The following is a 19,669-nucleotide window of genomic DNA, read 5'->3' on the forward strand; positions in this document are numbered from 1 at the left end:
GAGTGGGTGGTGTCACGTAGCAGGGCGTCTCTGCACCCGGCTGCCTCCCGGTCCCGGCTGCGTGATTCATCGCGGCGCGGACGTGGGAACTCCCAGCGCCCTCCACGCTCCAGTGTTTGCTGCAGGGGTGTGTGGACTTTGCCAGTCAGGGGCAGAAGGAAACAGATGGCTAAACGACACTGGGTTCTCCTTTGAGGACTGTCGGGCGGTCCGTAAGCCTCGGCATCCACCTCTCAGTTTGTGCGTTTGTTTTTCCATGGTGTTGCTCTTCCTCCCGCCACTGGATTTTCTTCCATTTGTAATTTGCATTTAATTTTTAGTCACAGATTGAAATAAGTGACCATGGTGCTCAATGGCATTGACAAGATGATTCAGCTTCAGAAGAACACTGCCAACATCAGGAATATCTGTGTTTTGGCTCACGTTGACCATGGTGAGTCTCTTCTACAATGGCCTTTTATTAACAGAGGAGACATGTTCTCTATGTGTTTTATCGGAATGATGGAAGGGACGCTTGCTAGGAAGTTGTGTGTGTCGTCTCAGAGAAGTGTGCTGTAAAACGGTTATCAGTGTTCTAAGAGGTCTGCCACACAATGCTTTTAGATTTGAGTTTTTGTTAAAATACGGGAACGTTTTTGAAATGGTAAAATGGCTTTGGTCTTGATAGAGTGTTTCTTCTATGGATCCTATTTAATTCATCACATCCTGAGTTAGCATCTGCTAAGTGTTTTGTTAGATTTTTTTGGAGCTAGGCATTTATGAGGAGGCCACCTGCCCAGCTGTAAAGGTTTTAGGAATTGGGGCAACATGATGAGATACAGCAGCAGGAGGTTGGGTAGGGGGGACAGGGACTGGATAAGAGTTTTGAGAACTGGAAGGTTAGGTAGCCAGGCTGGGTGAAAAAAAAAAAAAGTCAGATGTACCTCTTGAGGAGGAGCTGTAGGTGATAGGTGGGGACAAGCTTTGCAAGTAGCGGCAGGTAAAAGGGCAGAAGGGGACATGTGCTACTGACATGTGGGGTTCAGATGGCCGTTCTGACACTATCCCATAGACATCGTAAGCTCTGAGTTCTTTTTAAATTACTTTACCTATTTGAGCTTCCGTGTACAGCCTGTGTGAATGGTCGTTAACATTTTTATTAGCGTGTAGGGAGCTCTTAGGGAAAAAAAATAAAGCAAGGACAAAGTACTCCCAACTGTAGATTAGAATAGACTGGTAAAGGTGCTTGGGCGGGTTAAGAGGCAGAAAAGAGGCTTGGTGACTCTTGTCATTAATCTGAGCTCCAAAGAGAAGGCAGTACACAAACAGAAAATGGATCGCTTTGTAGGAAGCAACAACAGGGACTGAGTTTTATATACCAATGAAATCTCAGTGACCAGCTTACCCATGGGTTCTATGCAGATGTGTCCATGTTTGGGGAACGTGAGGTCCAGTCAAAGGTTTCACTTTGTTTCTTTTTCTTTTCCTTTTTGTTTCTGTTTTGTTTTGTTTTTGCTGTGGGAATTAAACTGTATGTATGTATCAAACTTTGTTGTCTAAGGGATTAGGCCTTGCTTAATAATGCAGAGTCCTTATTTGTGGTACATTCTAATGGGTGTATGTTTGCCATACTTAAAATGAATTCTACTCTATTGCACAGCAGGAAAGCGATAGTCTAGGATTATATACTAAAAGACATTATTTAAGATCTACAGAGGTCCTGTTGATTGGTCTTTGATACTGTTCCACAGATTGCACAGATTATATATTTACAGACTACAAAAAGCTGGATTTTAGGAAAAAGGCATTATTTGTTAGGCCTACCCAGCTGTGAAAATTGAATATGCACATGTCATTCTTTAAACACAGGTCCCAGTTTAAGCGGCTTGAAATTGTGTTAGCTTTGACAGTAGTATAATAAAGGTAACTGTAAATGTATATTTGATAATGCAAAGATTTTCTTTTATTATAAAATAGATTCCATTTTTAGTTTTTAACTGGGTAGCATTGGCTGCTCCAGTGTAGCCCTCTTAACAACAGGAAGACATTTTCTTACTATTAACTGGCAAATGTCAGCCAGGGTCACACATAGATAAATGTTACAGAAGACGACGTGTGGTCATTTCCTGGTGATGATTTACCCAGTATACCCTTCTGAGCTAAATACGGTGGCTGTACTTTTGTCAATCTAAGCTTTTAGGGCCTGTTTTAAGTATGACCAATTTTGTGGGATGGTTGGTAAATGATAATAAACTTGAATGATTTCTTAAAGCTAGACTTTAATAACTAACACAAACATTCTAAGACCTAGTTTATATTTTGATACCCAGAGTAGTTTGCCTCATCAATTAAGTTTTTAAAGTCCGACTATACTTAAAATTCCTGTGCTTCAAATTAATCTTGACAACCTTTCAAGTGGAACTGGTGGTGTCTACAGGAAAATGATAAAGCACTATAGAATGCTAGCCCATTTAAACTAATGTATTGTAATTAATGTTGCTTTAACAGGAAAAACAACCCTTGCTGATTGTCTCATATCTAGTAATGGAATCATCTCCAGCCGCCTGGCAGGGAAGGTATGTTGTTAGATTTGGAAAATGCTTGTTGCATTTTAATAAAAATTAACTATCTATAGTATTATGATCCAGTTGCTTTGTTCTTTAGCAATGTAAACATGTAGAAGGAACTGACAACCCATTAAGTTAAGATAAAATAGATATTGAGAAAAGTTCACTTCTGTATTGCTTTTTGTTGCGTTGTATGAATCCTATATTGTGTAAGTGCAGAAGTGACTTGTGACAAGTCAGCTGTTACATGTTCTAGAGATTTCATGGGTGAATGAGTTGGCTGGTTTGAGAATAAGGCAGAAAAGTCATTAAGTGATGAAAAAATAGCAAGAATAGCAGTTTCCATGAGTTGTGCTTGTTTGAATGGAGCTTTTGCTTTGAGATCAACAAAATGTGTCAAATTACATAAGACCTTGAAGATTAGCCTAAGTGACCCACGACCAAAGGAAGGCTTGAGGATCTTGTTGAAGATACTGATATAGGGACTGGTGAGCACAGTAGGTAAAAGTGCTTGTTGCGGGGCCTGATGCATTGGATTCTTCAGATTTATGTGGCAGTAGGGGAGAGCCACTCCCCCCCACTACGTCCTCCTCTGACCTCTATGCAAGGTGTGTGTGCAGGTACACACACACACACACACACACACACACAAAGAGTTTCCTAGCTCTCAGTTCAAAGATATTAGAATAGTTTTCTATAGATTAACAAAATAATGAGATATTTCTGTGTGTAAGGAAGGCATCTGGTACCTAGTCTGTAATTATCAGGATTGATTAGGTGAGATGGGAAAACAGAGAAAAAAAACTGAATCAACAAAGTAGATGCAGGAGACTTAGAAGATAGGAATGGAAATTTGAGACCATCTGTGTGGAAACCAGAAGGTTGGGTTTAACAATGAAGCACTCAAGTTCTCCCATCTTGAGACGGTAGAATGACAGTAACCAAAGTAAGAGGGAAGAAAATAAAGTGTAATTAAGTGAGGTAGAAAACAGAGGCTTTATAGAAAGCACTAGTGAAGTAAAAAAGATGACAACTAACTAAATAGAAAAATGATGGCCCCACTTAAAATATACACCCAACATAAACTGGACTTTAATAACCTGTCAGTGTTGGTTCGTCAGTCGGAAGAATGTAACATACCACACAGTAATGAAGATGGAAATATTAAGAGAAGTTATTGGGAGGATGTTTGTGGGAACTGCTATACTTATTAAATTTTCCGTAGACATAAATTGTTATAAACTATAAAGTTTACTAATTAATAACAGTGTAGTAAATTAGTAAAGTTTACTAATTAGTAACTGTTTTAATTAATAACTAATTAAAACAGTTTGTGTCACTGTAACCAAAAACCTTATTTTGCTTTTTTATTTTTAATTTTCACTGTTGAGACATATTAGGTATTTTGACCAGCTTAATGCTGCTTTTGTGACTCACTGTACTTAGGCAATATATGAAGTATAGCATATATAAAGGTTTTTTTTCTTTTCAAGACAGAGTCTTTTTTCTTTTTCTTTTCAAGACAGTCTTTCTTTTCAAGACAGAGTCTTTTTTCTTTTTCTTTTCAAGACAGTCTTTTTTCTTTTTCTTTTCAAGACAGAGTCTTTTTTCTTTTTCTTTTCTGCCTCCCGAGTGCTGGGATTGCAGGCGTGTGCTGCCACGCCCAGCAAGAGAATGAATGACTTAAAGATTAGTAGAACTGACAATATCAGCAAGATTGAGCAAGAATGAGAAAGAAATGATGGTAGGAAAGGAAAATGCTAGAGATTGAATAAAGGGTATAATGAACAACTTAGCATGTCCTCTTCCACTGTGGCCTGGTAAGGCAGTCCCGCCAGGGGGAAGTGATCAAAAAGCTGGCAAGTGAGTCTGTGTCCTATGCAGTCCCCACTTCCCTTACTAGAGGACCCACATGAAGCCTAAGCTGTAAGGTAATTGTAACTTGGTGGTTTGGATTGGCTGGGTATCGCAGTGGCTGATGACCCGGAAACAGATACCTTTATGAGAGCTTCACTGATTGTAGATCTGGCATTTCAGATCTGTAGAGAAAAGATAACTTCAATAAAAAAATCTTTGGGAAATTATTTAACTGTGAAAATAATACTGGACCAACCTGTACTTAATATCAAACAAAGCTACCTGCATGTACTTAAAATGCACAAAAGGAGGAACTGAAGCTTTTAGAAAATAGTAAGGGATGTTACTTCAGTGACCATAAGGTTAGATATATTGAGAAGGTAAAAAGTACTATATAAAGGTTGGTTAATTCAGCTACATTAATGAATAACATTTTTATCAAGTATGCTACAAAGTGAAAAAAGCAGCAAAAATGCTTTGGGATCAGGGAAAATGTAACATTTTTTTTTATTATACTTTATTCACTTTGTATCCCCCCATAAGCCCCTCCCTCCTCCCCTCCCAATCCCATCCTCCCTTCCCCTACTTCACGCATGCCCCTCCCCAAGTCCACTGATAGGGGAGGTCCTCTTCTCCTTCCTTCTGATCTTAGTCTATCAGATCACATCAGGAGTGGCTGCATTGTCATCTTCTATGGCCTGGTAAGGCTGCTCCCCCCTCAGGAGGAGGTGATCAAAGAGCAGGCCAATCAGATTATGTCAGAGGCAGTCCCTCTTCCCATTACTATGAAGATTCCCTGCTCCAAGGCCCAGAAAATATTTTCTACAAAATCATTGAAGAAAATTTCCCCAACTTAAAGGAGAGGCCAATAAGAATACAAGAGGCCTACAGAACACCCAATAAATTAGACCAGAAAAGAAAATCCTCCCGCCACATAATAATCAAAAGAGTAAGTATGCAGAACAAAGAAAAAATACTAAAAGCTGCAAGGGAAAAAGGCCAAGTAACATGTAATGGCAAACCCATTAGAATCACACCTGACTTTTCAACAGAGACTATGAAAGCCAGAAGGGCCTGGACGGATATCATGCAGACCCTAAGAGAGCACAGATGTCAGCCCAGGCTACTATATCCCGCAAAACTCTCAGTCCTCATAGACAGAGAAAACAAGATATTCAATGACAAAAACAAATTTCAACAATGTAACAAACATTTAACTGACAACTAATAATCAGAGACTCTAACATCTATCCAAACCAAACCTGTAATGGAAGCAGTCGATAGATGGACTTTACATGGGATACTAGCAGAAGAGGAATGCTCAGTAGCTAAGTGAGGACCGCAGACTGTAAAGATAGTCCCATTAGAAGTTGGGAAAGTGTATATTGAAAAGATAAAATGATTTAGAAATTTTTGAGGTCATGAAGAAACCAAAACAGTATTCTGCTGTTGAGTGTAGATTAGTCCAACTACTTTGGTGAAAAAAAAATTGGAAATATCCGGTAGCATTGAAGATAGGTGAATGTAGTAATTCAGAAATCATACTTTTGGGTAGTATGTAAGAGATATGATCCCAGATTCTTCTTCTTTTTTACATTTATTTATTTTAACTCTATGTTTATGGATGTTTCTGCCTATATGCCTGTCCTTGTGCCATGTACATACAGTGCTGGTAGAGGACAGAAGACAGCACAGATCCCCTGAAACAGGAGTTAATGAATGGGTGTGAGCCACCGTGGGGGTACTGGGAATTGAACCAGACAATGCTTTTCTCTCCATCTCTCCAGTTCCAAGCCAGATTTCTTATCAGCTCATTTACATTACTAAAAAGCAGTGAATCTACATGTCTCACTGGTAGACTGGATAAATAAATGTGGTATGTTTGTGAAGGAGAATCTTATAATAATGAAAGTGGTTGAGTGGGGTACTTAAGATTGAGCAATGAAAATGTGATTTAAAACTTCTATTTAAATAAGGCTTAAAGTTTGCATTTCAAAGTGGTATTTTGCCAGAGCTGTGGGAACGGAAGCATTTCTGAAAACTAGGATGGGAAAGCATGGCAATCCCATATCAGCATGTTATTCTCAAGTATGTTGAGCGGGAAAGCTACCAGCTAAGTTTTGATGTTGTAAATAGTTTCTACACACATTTAAAAGGCTCCCCGTGCCTCTGAAGGCCTTCTGATACTTTTGAGCATCATCAAGTACCTCTGGATAGGAAAGGAAGGCTGCAGTGTGATGCACAGAAAGAACTCTAGATCCCTTGGAAGATTTTCTTGAGTTACCTGATCCTTCCTGGCTGAGATGTAGATGAGCAACACTCTGGGGAAGCAGTGTGTGGACATTTGTGTCAATGCCTTTCCGTTTGTCTGTGCGTTCTCTTGACTGACCTCACTTCTCTAGCACCCTAGCACTTAAAACCCACAGAGGGCTGTATATAGCAGCTTAAATGTTTGAAATGAAACTAAGCCCATTTTAATGTTGCACTATAGTCACTGGAAAGTAAAGATACATATGTTCTATTTTTCTAGTTAAGATACATGGACAGCAGAGAGGATGAGCAGGTCCGAGGGATCACCATGAAATCCAGTGCCATTTCACTCCATTATGCAGAAGGTAAGCCCATCTGGGCTTTGTTGTTGTTGTTGTTGTTTGTTTTGTTTTTTCATCTTTCATGCCCTGTCCCTTCTCTCTGAATTAATCACATGCCTCGGTTTCTTTGCTTTATGTTCCATGAATTTCATTCTGGCCTCTTCAGATGATCTGTTGTCAGAGTCAGGCTTGGATGCAGATGGGGACCTCTGACTGGCTTGAGGGCAGAAGAACTGGCAGTTCACAGCTGCCTGGCTCCAGCAGGTGCCTGTGTGGATTTCTTCACAAAGAAAGTCAGGAACTAGGACTTAGCTGGCTCATCCTTAGCCTTCCATTTCTTGGCTGGATCCTTATTTTGCTCCATGGCCTGCATATGAGATTTGGAGTCTTAGTTATGTAACCGGGGGTTGCTCTGACCACTACTTTCTGTTACTCTACACTCTGTACAAGATAGCAGTACTATTTTGCTATCCCCAAATACGGATGTCATTCTGATAGTAACATGGGAATTCTCTGACAGAAATGTATGTTCACAAAAGGTTTATATTAGTGAAAACATGCCAGAAACTTAAAGGTCAAGAGGAGAATGCCCAAATGAATTGTTACATCCTTGCTGTGGAGCATTATATAGCTTTTGAATGCTTAATTACATATAATTATATAGGTCATATATTTATAATTATGTAGGGAATGGTCTGTTAAGAGACAGAAAAACAAATTGCAGAGTATTTCTGTGAGGTATAAATGTGTATGTATGCAGATAAAGGCTTTTGGGAGATACATGTTAAATTTCCACAGTAGATATCTTCAGAAAGTGGATTATGATAAAATTTGTGCTTTTCAAAATACTTACTTTTGTACCGTTAGAAAACTTTATACGAAATGTGTGTCTTGAAGAAAATAATAAAGAGTTATTTCCCCCATGGAGCGACCTGTGGTTCATCCCTCACCGTGTGTATCTCGGCCCCACACTGTGCTGTGTGGTGCTGGAGGCACTGATGGGTGTGAGCCTTTAACCCACCTCTGTATCAAACTAGCTTGACGACTTTTAAGCACACCAGTCCTCAGTGTTCAGTATTTCAGCTGTTGCTCACCCTTTTTTTTTATATGCGACCTTTCCTATTTTAAGGTATCTATTCCCAGTCTGTGGCCCAGAAATCTTGCCATAGTATTTTATAGACTTGAAGAGATTGTAACCTTTCATCTTCCATTCTCGTGTTTTTTTGCCTTCACAATTCCTCTAGTGTCAGTTTTAGTTGTTACGCCCCAACTTTGTCTCAATTCACTTTTTCTGCCCTTAGCTACTTTATTGAGTTTCTCCTTGTGTACTGTAAAATTTAGTTATTTCATATCTTCATTGTCTTTCTGTTAGAGACTGTGGGAAAATGGCTTATAGAACCCTGAGATTGAGCAGTCTTAACATGTTTTGTTAAACTCTGGCTTTGGGAAGCTTGATCTTAAAATGTTCTAGATACATGCTCCTTCCTAGGTTGCACAGAAACAGATGCAAGCTACCTTGTTTAGGGTAGGGAGACTTATTGAATGTATATAAACAATAAGTAGAGACACTTTTCATTAAAATTTGTTTTTAAAAAAATGCGAATCTTATTGGAGTCACATTTTGTTTGTTAGTTATAAGGTCTCTTATTGAATTTCCCCTGCTGGCAGTAAACTCAGTTTATAGTGGAAGCTAGACTTGAATTTCTTATCCTCCTCCTTCCTGCCTCTACCTCCCAAATGTGGGGATTACCAGCATGTATCACCATGGTTAACTGCATACAACACAGACTGACCCCATCAGGTTCAGTTTTTGAATGTTCCTTTTGGAACTCTTCTCTTTAGGTTCAGTTGTCCTTTCTTCGATCTGTGTCTTTATGCTGTGTATTTTTGTAGATTTGCCCTACAGTTCCAGTCTCCTTGTCCTTCCATGTCTCCTTGTCCTCACACTTATCTGTTCCTTCACCTCATCTGTGGTGCAAACTGCTTTGCTTTCTTGTGTTTTTGACCCACAGAATTAAGGTGTGCCTCAGCATTTCTTTTATGCCAGTCTTTGTGGAGCTTGCTCTGGTGGATTGGCTCTTCAGTTGGCTGGTCATCTAGTCATAGCAGTAAGAATTGAAGTCAGTAACTGTCAAACACACGTCTCTGTGAGCATGGCCTGATAACCAGCAGGGACTTTAAGGTAGAGCTCTCCATACTGTATAATAAAGAATTTAGTTTTCCTCATCTACCTATGGGTAGGAACATTAAATACATTTTCTCAGAACTGTATAAATTTCCTCTGTGTAGTTGAGAACTGGTTTTCCAGAGTGGTGTTCCGTGCTGTGAAGGTGAGACAGCCTAAAGAAGAACCTGGGTGGGGGAAGAGAATGCCGATGGCTAAAGAAAGACCATAGGTTGCTTTTATCCCCTCCTTCCCATCCCATTTGATTGTCTTCTGAGTTGAGAATTTTTACTAAATGTTAAATCCTTTCTAGGAGTCTGAAGCTTAATGAAACAGACTTTGTTTTGTTTATATTTCTCTCCTTTTTTTAGATTGAAATAGAAACTCTTAATCTAGTTTAAAAGGATAAACTTAAAACAATCTTGGAACACTCTAGAAAGGATTAAAAACCATCACAGTAATCCCAAGTTTGGCATCTTCCAGAGGTCCAGTTCTGCTGTGGGAAATGAAGTCTCTCGTATTTAGTTATGCCAGCTCTTGAACAAATACTAGTATTGTAGTTTCTTACCCATCACTTATGCCCCTTACACAAAGATATCATTGATGTATCTTGTCATTTCAAGAATTTGGAAACTGTACAGCAGTGGTTCTCAACCTTCCTAATGCTGCGACCCTTTAATACAGTTTCATGTTGTGGTGACCCCAACCATAAAATTATTTTCATTACTACTTTCATAACTAATTTTGCTAGTTAAGAATTACAGTGTAAATATCTGTTTTCTAATTATCTAAGATGACCCTGTGAAAGGGTCATTTGACACCAAAGGGTTTGGGACTCATGGGTTAAAAACCACTGCTTTTCAACGTCCCAAGATGATATAAGCCTTGGAATCTCTTAGAATGCATGTACAGTAACTATACTCAAAATTTAAATAATATGAAATTCATAGACTAAGTAGTCTGAAAAGGTATATTTCTGGCATTTCTAATTTATAGTCATTTTTGAGAAGCTGTGAGGAAATATTGCCCCTGCAGAGCATTTTTATTTTGTAATTAGTATTTTAAATATTTTAAAGAAATTTTCATGTTTTGTCTTTTTTGTGATAATAAATAGTATGTTTTATTATACGACATTGGGTAAAAAGATATTGGAATACAAATTACTCTTAATTTTATTTTTTTTTCAATTTTTATATTTAATACACCTGAATTTTATGTGTGTACATGTATATACACTGAAGTAAATCTATAACTTACCTTCACCACACACAGTTCATAGACTTCAATGTTAGATATCATTGTTATATATGATTTCATTGGTTCTAGACTGATACTAGTATTTACGTTACTGACTGAGACAATCTGAGTAGGACTGGGTGGACTAGAGAGTAAATTTCTCATCTCCACAGTATCTTTCTCCAAACCCCGAAGGTGAGGGCCAGCACCATTTCAGCTTCATTGGGAATTTGCTATAGGGCATTTGCATTTACAGGAATTTTGATAAATATTTTTAAACGTCAACTTTAAAAGTTATAAAATTCTATGCAGAATATATTACATATATTACAGTACACTTTAGTGCAGAAGTGGGTTTTTGTTTGTTTGTTTTGTAAATGTAGGCATGTAACAACTTGATTCCACTTATGCCAGGATTTACTTTGATTGAAGAGATGGGAGACACAGCAGCTTTCTGCACCAAGGGCCAGCTGCAGGGTCTTCCTCGCTGGGTAAGTGTGGTGAACAGGTTTAGACTTCACACCCGTGATGGCTTCTTCCCTTTGGCTTCATCTTAACTCTTCAGAGACTGAGCCATAGGGAAATAAACTTAGCCCACCAAGCTACACAAGGCCAGAGTGTACCAGGAAATGTTTGCTATTACAGGCTTCCCTTCCCTTCTTCCTGTGTGTTAATCTAGGGGGGAGGATTCCCTTGTTTCTCATTTGAAAGATCAGATTTTTATTTCCCTTTTTGTGACAATGGTTTGTCTTTGTTTTGTGAAGCATGTAGTTGATGGTAGGCTCAAGGTAAAACTTAGTGATGGTTGAATTCTGAGCTAGCTGTCTTATGCATGGCTTTGTTTAATCCTCCCAGCAACCCTCTGAGATGGTCATCCTGATTTTACTTATGTGCAAACTGGACTTCAGATATTAAGAAAGTTTATGAAGGACAAGTTTCTAGAATATAGTAGCAGACCTAGGAACCAAGTAATTACTTTTCCAGCCTGTTCACTTGGATCAGTAGTCTGTTGGAAGCTAGGCAAGGCCCCAACTAATTCTTCCTGAAGCTTTGCTTCTTCCCACTGAAGATTTACTGGGATTACTCCTGGACATCCTGTGGCCAGTGTTACCCACATCCCTGTTGTCCTTGGTCATTGCCCAAGATGTAAGCCACATGGTCTGGCCTCTCTTCGTCTCTTTTCCATATTTCTTTGTGATTCTAACACCTCCCTCAACCTCCTACTATTCCTCACCAAAACTTCCTCTGCGGTCTTTCCAAGGCAAATATCAGCACACCCTCAACATCACTAATGATGTTCCCTCTTCCTCATTCTGACCACACTGCTTTCCTTACGTTTCTTATGTCTGAAGTGGGACATGGGATTGCCGCTCTTGCCCAGATTCTCACTCCAGTGCTCGTTCTTTCCTATTTTAAATTCCTTCAAGACTCCTGCCATTTAGTTGTTCCTCTTTCTTAGTATAATGAACTCCTGATTAGGCTCTCAGATGATTTTGACACCTGAGTCTTTATTTATTTATTTTTTATGTAACTCCTCCAAGGTAGCTTTTACCATCCCCTAAAATGACTTCTGTTACATGTTGGCCTTTCAGTGACAATGAATGCTATTTAGTTTTCTACTTCCTTACCTGCTGTCTTGGTTGCTTTCTGAATTCCAGCTTTACCGGACCATCTTTGACACTTCAAATTTAAATGCTTATAGTTGAGTCTGGTGGGCAGACTTCTACCTACTCAGAAGCTGTGATAGGAGGACTGCTTCAGCCTGTGAGTTTGAGAGCAGCGTGGGTAATGTAGATCTCATCTCAAGAATAATGGAAAGTTCAACATGTGACCAACGGAGAAGTAAGAACTTAGTCAGTAATAACAATGAAACATCAGTACTCCCTTCTTTGCTGACTTGCTTTTTCCTATTCTTTTGCTCCTATGGTGAAGTACCCAATTTTTATTTCATAAGATTCTGAGTTTTTTCAGCCCCATTAGCCTCCGTTACTTGCTCTCTGCCTTCTAAAATACAGGGCCCAGGGTGTCACTTTACCAACCATTCTTCCTCCAGCATTCTTTTTGCTTCCTTGACCTCGGTAGCACTGCCCCCAACCAAACTCCATCTTGATAAAATTTGTTCCCTACATTTCTTCCTCTTCAGGCTTGCAGGGCAGCTTTCCATCTCTCTCCTAGGAGGCCTTGCTCACTCTCCCCAACAACTGTTTGAAAACTTAAAGCAGTCTTTAATAAACCCCTCAAAGTCCTTTTCATGAATTCAGCAGACTTTGCTATCTACTGTATTGCAGAAAAGAATTCTCAACTCTTTGCCCCCTTCCCTTAAATGTAATGGGATGGTACCGTTGCCTTTCTTCTGTCTTTAAGAAAGACCTGTCTCTGGATTCATGCTCCACTTAGGGTCTTTTCGTCTATGTCATTATCTTCTTTCAGTTCTGGCCTCTAAACATGCTCAAGGCTGCCTTGCTGCACAGTTGTATTACACAGTTTTTTTTCAACCTGACGTCTCCCTACATTTTTCTCCCTGGCCCAAGTTTAGTACTACTTTTATTCTCTCAGTTGCTCAGCATCTTATCATAACGACACACACTGGCAAGGTGACATTCACAAGAGGATTGGACATTAACCTATAACTCCCCTTCTGGGGTGGTGTAGCGGAGTGAAACACCAGCAAGTAAAGACTGGTGGTAATGTGGCGGTGCAGCTGCTCTTTACTATTAGTCCAACAGACCTTTGAAGAGAGGGCTCTTCCCTGTGCCGGCGCAGTCCACGATGTGGCTACAGGTCTGAGAACTAGTGTGGACTGGAATGCACACTAAGAAAAGCAAAGTGAATGAAGTAAACCACAGGCAGGCAGCGTTGTGTGGTCCAGTTCATTTCAGGATGGAGGGAGATCCAGAGAGGGCTTTCGGATGGGTTTGTGCATCCAAAGGAAAGGCGATTTGTTCATTACTCCTACGTCATTAATTTCTCCCCTTCCAGAACTTCACTTTGATGCTTTATCTCAGTCTATACCATGCCTCTTTTGGTGACCTGCTGATGGGGATGGCCCCAGTTGTCATGCTATGTTCTCTCACTTGAGAATGCCTGAGAAACAGGTCCATGGAACTCACTGGTCCGGAATGCAGCAGCAGGGATAAGTTTCACATACAACTTAAAGATTTCTGTTACAAATTGGGAAAATCTTTCGCCATATTTAAGAAATTTACATTATATATAAATACATATCACGTAACATGAAGAGAGTGTGTCTTAGGCTTTATAATTCTATCAAATAATCAACTGTTAGATTTCTGTTGTAGTTACCAAATAATTAAAGAAGAAGGTTTTATTTTGGATCAGGAATTCGGAGGTTTTGGCCCAGGCTTGTTTGGCTGTGGTTGAGATAGCACATCATGGATTCATCATGTAGGAGAAGAAATAAAAGAGAAAAAGGGAAGCGACTGGAGTCCCAGCAGCCAGTTGGAGGACGCTCCTGGGTGACTTAAGACTTACCACTAGGTCATACCTCTTAAGGGTTCTGCCATCTCCCTGTAAAGCCAAGTTGAGGACTAAGACTTGCCAGATCCAGGCTACAGAGTACAGTATTAGCTGCTTTGTCACATAGCTTTAAACACCGATTTGAAATACACGAGGACAGTGGTAACGTGGAGGGAGACCGGAGGTCAGTCACTCTGCAGGTGCCAAATGATTTATGTACCTGGTTGTGGCTGACATTTTCAGCGGTGTGCCTCAGATAACTGTTTCTGCCATTCTTGGTCAGTTAGATTCAGTGTTCCTTTTCTGATACACTCAGCTATAAAAAAGATGCATGCATGAAGTTCAGATCTTCATCTGAGTGGTGAGTTTCTCCTGGAGCAAAGTTTTCCCGTGAGCCTTCTTCGTGTGCATCAAGTGATCACCTGCCATGTTTTGGAAGTAAACTAATTCTGTACACAGAGGAGCTTTAAGCCAGATGCTGGTGACACCTTGGTACTTCGGGGACAACTGCCCATACCATCTTAAAGTGAAGTGTTTTCCCCATCACTCCATTAGCAGAAATTGAAAGATTTCTACCCTAATAAATTTCATATTGACTTTTTCTCAGGTGCCAGGAACATTAAAAAAAAATTTTTTTTTTTAAGTTGTTGTTTGGCTTATGAGATCAGTCACCTGAAATGAGGAGGTTTGTTCAGAATGCCTAGGAAAGAAGGCAGTGAGGTTTTTGTTCCCAAATGCTACATCACGGATTACTGTTACAGATTGGAAAATTCCCACCATCCTGCTCTCACTTTGACACTTACTCCATCAGCCGTAAGCTGGGGTAGAAGGATTCTGTTACAGACTGGAAAGATTACATTTGTCATATAATTCCTATAAAAATAAGTAAACAGAAGGGGTCGGAAACATAGCTTAGTTGTCGAGTCCTTACTAGTATGCATGAGGCCTTAGGTTCAATCTGCAGAATGCATGATGTTGTTTGTGTGTGCCTGTACATCTTGGCATTCAGGAGATGGAGGCAAGAGGTCAGGAGTGCAAGCCAGCCCTTGCCTACATAGATAGCATCTACAAAGCCAGCCTGCAACATATTAGATCTTGTTTTTAATGGTGTGTCTGTGTCTGCATCTGGGTACGTTTTTAGGTGATTTTTAAAATGTGATCCTCATCCACACAGTAGTAGAAGACATTTCATAAATAGACTCTTCTCCTCCCCTGCTTTCAAAATTCAGTTTGAAGTTACTTTGAAAAGGTTAGGCTGGAAAAGGCATCAGACAGGGAGTTGGAAGGCCTGGTTTTCAGCACAGCTCTGCCCGTGGCAGCTGCTGCTGGCTGGAGCACTGCTCCCTCAGCATGAAGTGCACTTGAGAAACGTCAACTTCAGCAGACTGACGGCTATTTTAGTACAGGCCATCTTTGGACACTTAACATGTTTGTGTGCGGTGTGCTGCCGGGTACCTGCTCATCTACTGTTAGTTTGCAAAATGTAGATTTTTTTCCCCCCAATAAAACGCCTGGTGTGTCACTGGTTTTCTATGCCCTTTCAGAACTCCCACCCTTGAGTGAATTTCCCCAGTCTAGAATTGGATGCATGATTAGGCACACGTAGCTAGGGCATGTTTGTTTCTCTCAGAGTTGCTGGAAGGTCTAGAGTCACACCAAAGGGTAAGAGAAGAGGTGGCCTGAGGGTGCTGTCTAACTTCATGCTGCTAAACAAACACTGTCTGAACCCCCGCACCCCCAGCTCAGTTCGGAGACTCCTCTCTGTTAGGAATTCCAGTATTTTACCTTACATATGAAGTTGTCTCTGCTTATGGAGACAGCAGGTTAATTACAGAAAACAAAGAATACCTTTCCTCAGCGAAGAATCAATTAATATTGTGTTAGAATTTTTCATTTTAAATATTGCTCTTTAAGGTATGACTTAGGTTTCCTAAGAAACCATTCAGTAAGTTTGGCTTGGGATTTAGACAGAACTCCCAACTATTTCTGAAGTGGCTTTAAGCATATTTCTGACATTTATGTGAAGTGATGTTTTCAGTATTGACAATTATGAAATCAGAATATTGATCTATTCTGAAAAAACACGGAAGATGCTATGTGTTGTGTATTACCAAGTTTTTACTCAAGATTTAATTCCTGATGTAAAAATAAATCAGTATAGCATCTCATTTGTATGCACATTTGTTTTAATTGTTAATAAGTAGTAAGTGTATATGTAGACTAAAGAGTCTTTCAAGATAAATTTGTTTATAAGTTATTGTTTGTGAATATTTGATCTGTACATCCCATTTATGTGTCCCTAGACTGGAGGAGGTCTTGGGTAAAAAGGGATGCTGAACGGAGGGTTTAGGAAGGGGACTGGAACGAGTAGGAAGCCAGCGGCTCACTACCGGTGGAGTTTCTGCATGTGGATGGCAACGTGCTGCCCAGATGGATCGGTTTAAAGGTGTCTCTGAAAATGAGTGGTTTTTGCAGCTCTCAGCTTGTATTTCTTCATTTAGATAGGGTTTAGTCCTAGGAACCTTGAACTTGAGGTTCTCTTCCCTGGCCTCTCAAGTTCCTGGCACATGCAACCCCACTTGCCTGCCTCCACGAGCTCAGAGTGAGATTCTAGCTGGATGTCTTAGGGGTAGATATTTTTATGTGCTCCTGTATCTAGCTCTCATTGGCTACTACCATGGAAGGGTGTAAGAGAACACTATGGACTTAGAAAACCAGCAGGCACAAATAGGTGAGCCACTGGCTATGTTACTGCTGTGGCACTTTGTCATTTCACCTAGGACAAGTCAAGTGTTTAGAATTATATTCCAGAAAAGTTTTCACATGGCCCATACGTTGAACCATTTAGCCCAATAGTAATTCCTTAACATGTTGAAATTAATAAACACAAAGCGAAGGGGAGGAACAAACATTTACATCTGAGCATTCATGTAATTAATTTGACTTTGAAATAAGATCATATTTGGCAGTGATGGGGGTTACGTGCAGTATTCTGTAGCATGATTATTTTTCGCATGGTTTACTGACTGTGTCAATGTTAAATCTGCATCTGCTGATGAGAGGTTGCCCTGGTGTGCCGGGGCTTTGTAGGGAAGTGGTGACTTTTAGTGGTAAAGTCAAACAAACAAACAAAACACTGTGCGCTTCCACTTTCTGGGAATATTTAAGTGGAACACATCCCGCACTACCTGGCACATAATAGAATAACTGCTCCTCACGTGTTTGTGCAGTTTAGATTTGTGTCTACCTGCTTTTTTTACATACACTGCTTCTTGAGAAGTTATGGGAGTTTCAGCTTGGTAACTGCTTTCTGTCTTAAATGGGCAGTCGAGACCCCCCTCTGAACAGCTTTTACTCCTGAGCCCATGGACCAGTGGTTCTCAACCTTTCTAAAGCTGCTACTCTTTAATACAGTTCCTCATGCTGTGGTCACCCTCAATCATAAAATTACCTGGTTGCTACTTTATAACTGTAATTTTGCTACTGTTATGAATCATAATTAAAAATTTGATATATATATATAAGATATCTGATATGTGACCCCTGAGAAAATGTCATTCAACCCACAAAGGGGGTCATGTCCCACAGGTTGAGAACCACTGCCTTAGGCATTGGTTTCTTTCCATTTCAACTGACGATGCGCAAAACGAGAATAGAGACACTTATCTCACAGGGATAGTTTAATGATCCAGTATGTATTTGGTGCCTTCTTCCCCACAGTGTCAGACGCGCACTAAGTTCTTAACACAATAAGGAAGTAGATGCTGTCAGATTCCACATACTCAGTGGTAAAGTTGGAGTGATGGCTGCTGATTGAACCTGTGGCTTCTGTAGCTTTGCTCAGTCTCGTCTTAGAAGCATCTTTGTTCTCGAGTCCCCAGGGAAGAGGATTGCTTGCCTGCACAGCTGAAAATGTATCCTCAAATTTTATTTCAGGCAATGAGGAGTACCTGATTAATCTGATAGACTCTCCTGGACATGTGGACTTCTCCTCAGAAGTATCAACAGCGGTTCGCATTTGTGATGGATGCATCATTGTGGTGGATGCAGTGGAGGGGGTCTGTCCACAGGTGAGAGCTGTGATCCGAAATGCCCTTCTATTTGACTGGCTGAAGAGGGTGTAGGAGGAGACACTGCTGATGCTGTGGGCTGACAGCATCACATCTGGCAGTGCGCCAGTCTGCGAAGACGTTTATCACCAAAGGCTTAAAGAGATCGTAAAGAAGCTGGCCACACTTTGATGGATGTGTCTTAGAATAGAGACTTAGCAAAAGCAAGAGCGTGTTGAGTTTGAGAGGGACCTGGAGGTTCTATTCCAGTGGGAAAGGTTTCCAAGTTCTGGAAGGCTGCTGACAGCCCAGGACAGTTCTCCCCTAGACAAGACAGGTCTCTTCTCCTGGAGACTCGGAACACACATGCACACGTGTTCTTCCTGCATAAGAAATTTCAATATTGCTCTTATTTTTTTAAATAAAGATCTATTTATTTATTATTTATACAGCATTCTGCCTGCACCAGAAGAGGCACTAGATCTCACTATAGATGGTTATGAGCTACCATGTGGTTGCTGGGAATTGAACTTATAACCTTTGGAAGAACAGCCAGTGTTCTTAACCTCTGAGCCATCTCTCCAGCCCCTCACTATTACTCTTATACATCCTTAATCAATATTTCTATTCTCAGCAAAGTTGGAAGAATTTGCCATTAAGGCCAGAGTCAACATGTAGTTCTTGTGGCAACAAAACTCAGAAAGGCTAGTTCATTTCTTTTAACTTGTTTTTTTAAATTTGCATCTGATCTTTAGAAACAGAGAAAGACCCAAAATCCCAGTGAGTTTTGAATTCTCCATAGCATATGTTGAGTCAACATGTAGTTCTTGTGGCAACAAAACTCAGAAAGGCTAGTTCATTTTTTTTAACATTTTTTTTTAAACTTGCATCTGATCTTTAGAAACAGAGAAAGACCCAAAATCCCAGTGAGTTTTGAATTCTCCATAGCATATGTTTTCTTTTAATACTTCTTTATATAATTCTTTAAAAATACTAAAAGGTGTAATGTATTTAAAAGGAGGAAATTTAGTATTGCAGGAAGATAGGCTCTAATTATTCTGTAGCCATGTGTGTGTTTCCCGAGGCCACAGGTGTCTCAGCCTTATCCTGTGCAGTGTGCAGTGTGCAGTGTCTGGGCTTTCTGACAGGGTGGGTGAAGACACCTGACTTTAGGACGGCAGAGTAGTGGTCACATACATGGAAGACCTATGACCAGGAGGTGAGCAGGGGCTTCTGGGACTGTTGTAGTTCTGACCTATGTGCAAGAGTGGTAGGTGTTTATTTCTTAATTCCGTTAAATCAGTCAGTCAATCTCTCTTTCTGTGTGTGTGTGTGTGTGTGTGTGTGTGTGTGTGTGTCCTTGCAGAACATGTGAACATGTGTGTCTGTGTAGTTTAGTCTGGGTTATAATGAAGCCTGAGAATGTGTTGTTTATTAATTGAGATTATCTTATGTGCCTTAGTATCTTTGCAGATCATGAGGTGTTTTTTGCTTTTTTTTTTTTCTTTAATTTAGACACAGGCAGTTCTGCGACAAGCCTGGCTTGAAAACATACGTCCTGTTTTAGTGATTAATAAGATAGATCGCCTGATAGTGGAACTAAAATTCACCCCACAAGAGGCCTATTCTCACCTCAAGAATATTTTAGAACAGGTATTGTATTCTTCAGTACTTTAAAAACTGGTTGAAAAGTTATTAAAAGACATGTTGACTATGAGGTGGTATTAAGGAAAATACATTTATGTGAAG

General features: G+C 40.1%; 1 protein-coding gene across 1 annotated transcript in view; it reads left to right on the plus strand.

Annotated features, from left to right (window-relative positions):
• The window catches only part of Efl1 (elongation factor like GTPase 1), a 119,873-nt gene that overhangs the window by 519 nt on the left and 99,685 nt on the right, over positions 1 to 19,669 (plus strand). The window contains exons 2-6 of the mRNA XM_021644397.2: positions 321 to 433; positions 2,488 to 2,555; positions 6,934 to 7,018; positions 17,808 to 17,941; positions 19,436 to 19,573. Of these exons, the coding sequence (XP_021500072.1) occupies positions 343 to 433; positions 2,488 to 2,555; positions 6,934 to 7,018; positions 17,808 to 17,941; positions 19,436 to 19,573 (516 nt within the window). The 5' untranslated portion in view covers positions 321 to 342. The remainder of the gene's footprint in view (positions 1 to 320; positions 434 to 2,487; positions 2,556 to 6,933; positions 7,019 to 17,807; positions 17,942 to 19,435; positions 19,574 to 19,669) is intronic.

This window comes from Meriones unguiculatus, chromosome 14 (genome assembly GCF_030254825.1).
Source record: "Meriones unguiculatus strain TT.TT164.6M chromosome 14, Bangor_MerUng_6.1, whole genome shotgun sequence".
In the NCBI taxonomy this organism is placed as follows: Eukaryota; Metazoa; Chordata; class Mammalia; order Rodentia; family Muridae; genus Meriones; species Meriones unguiculatus.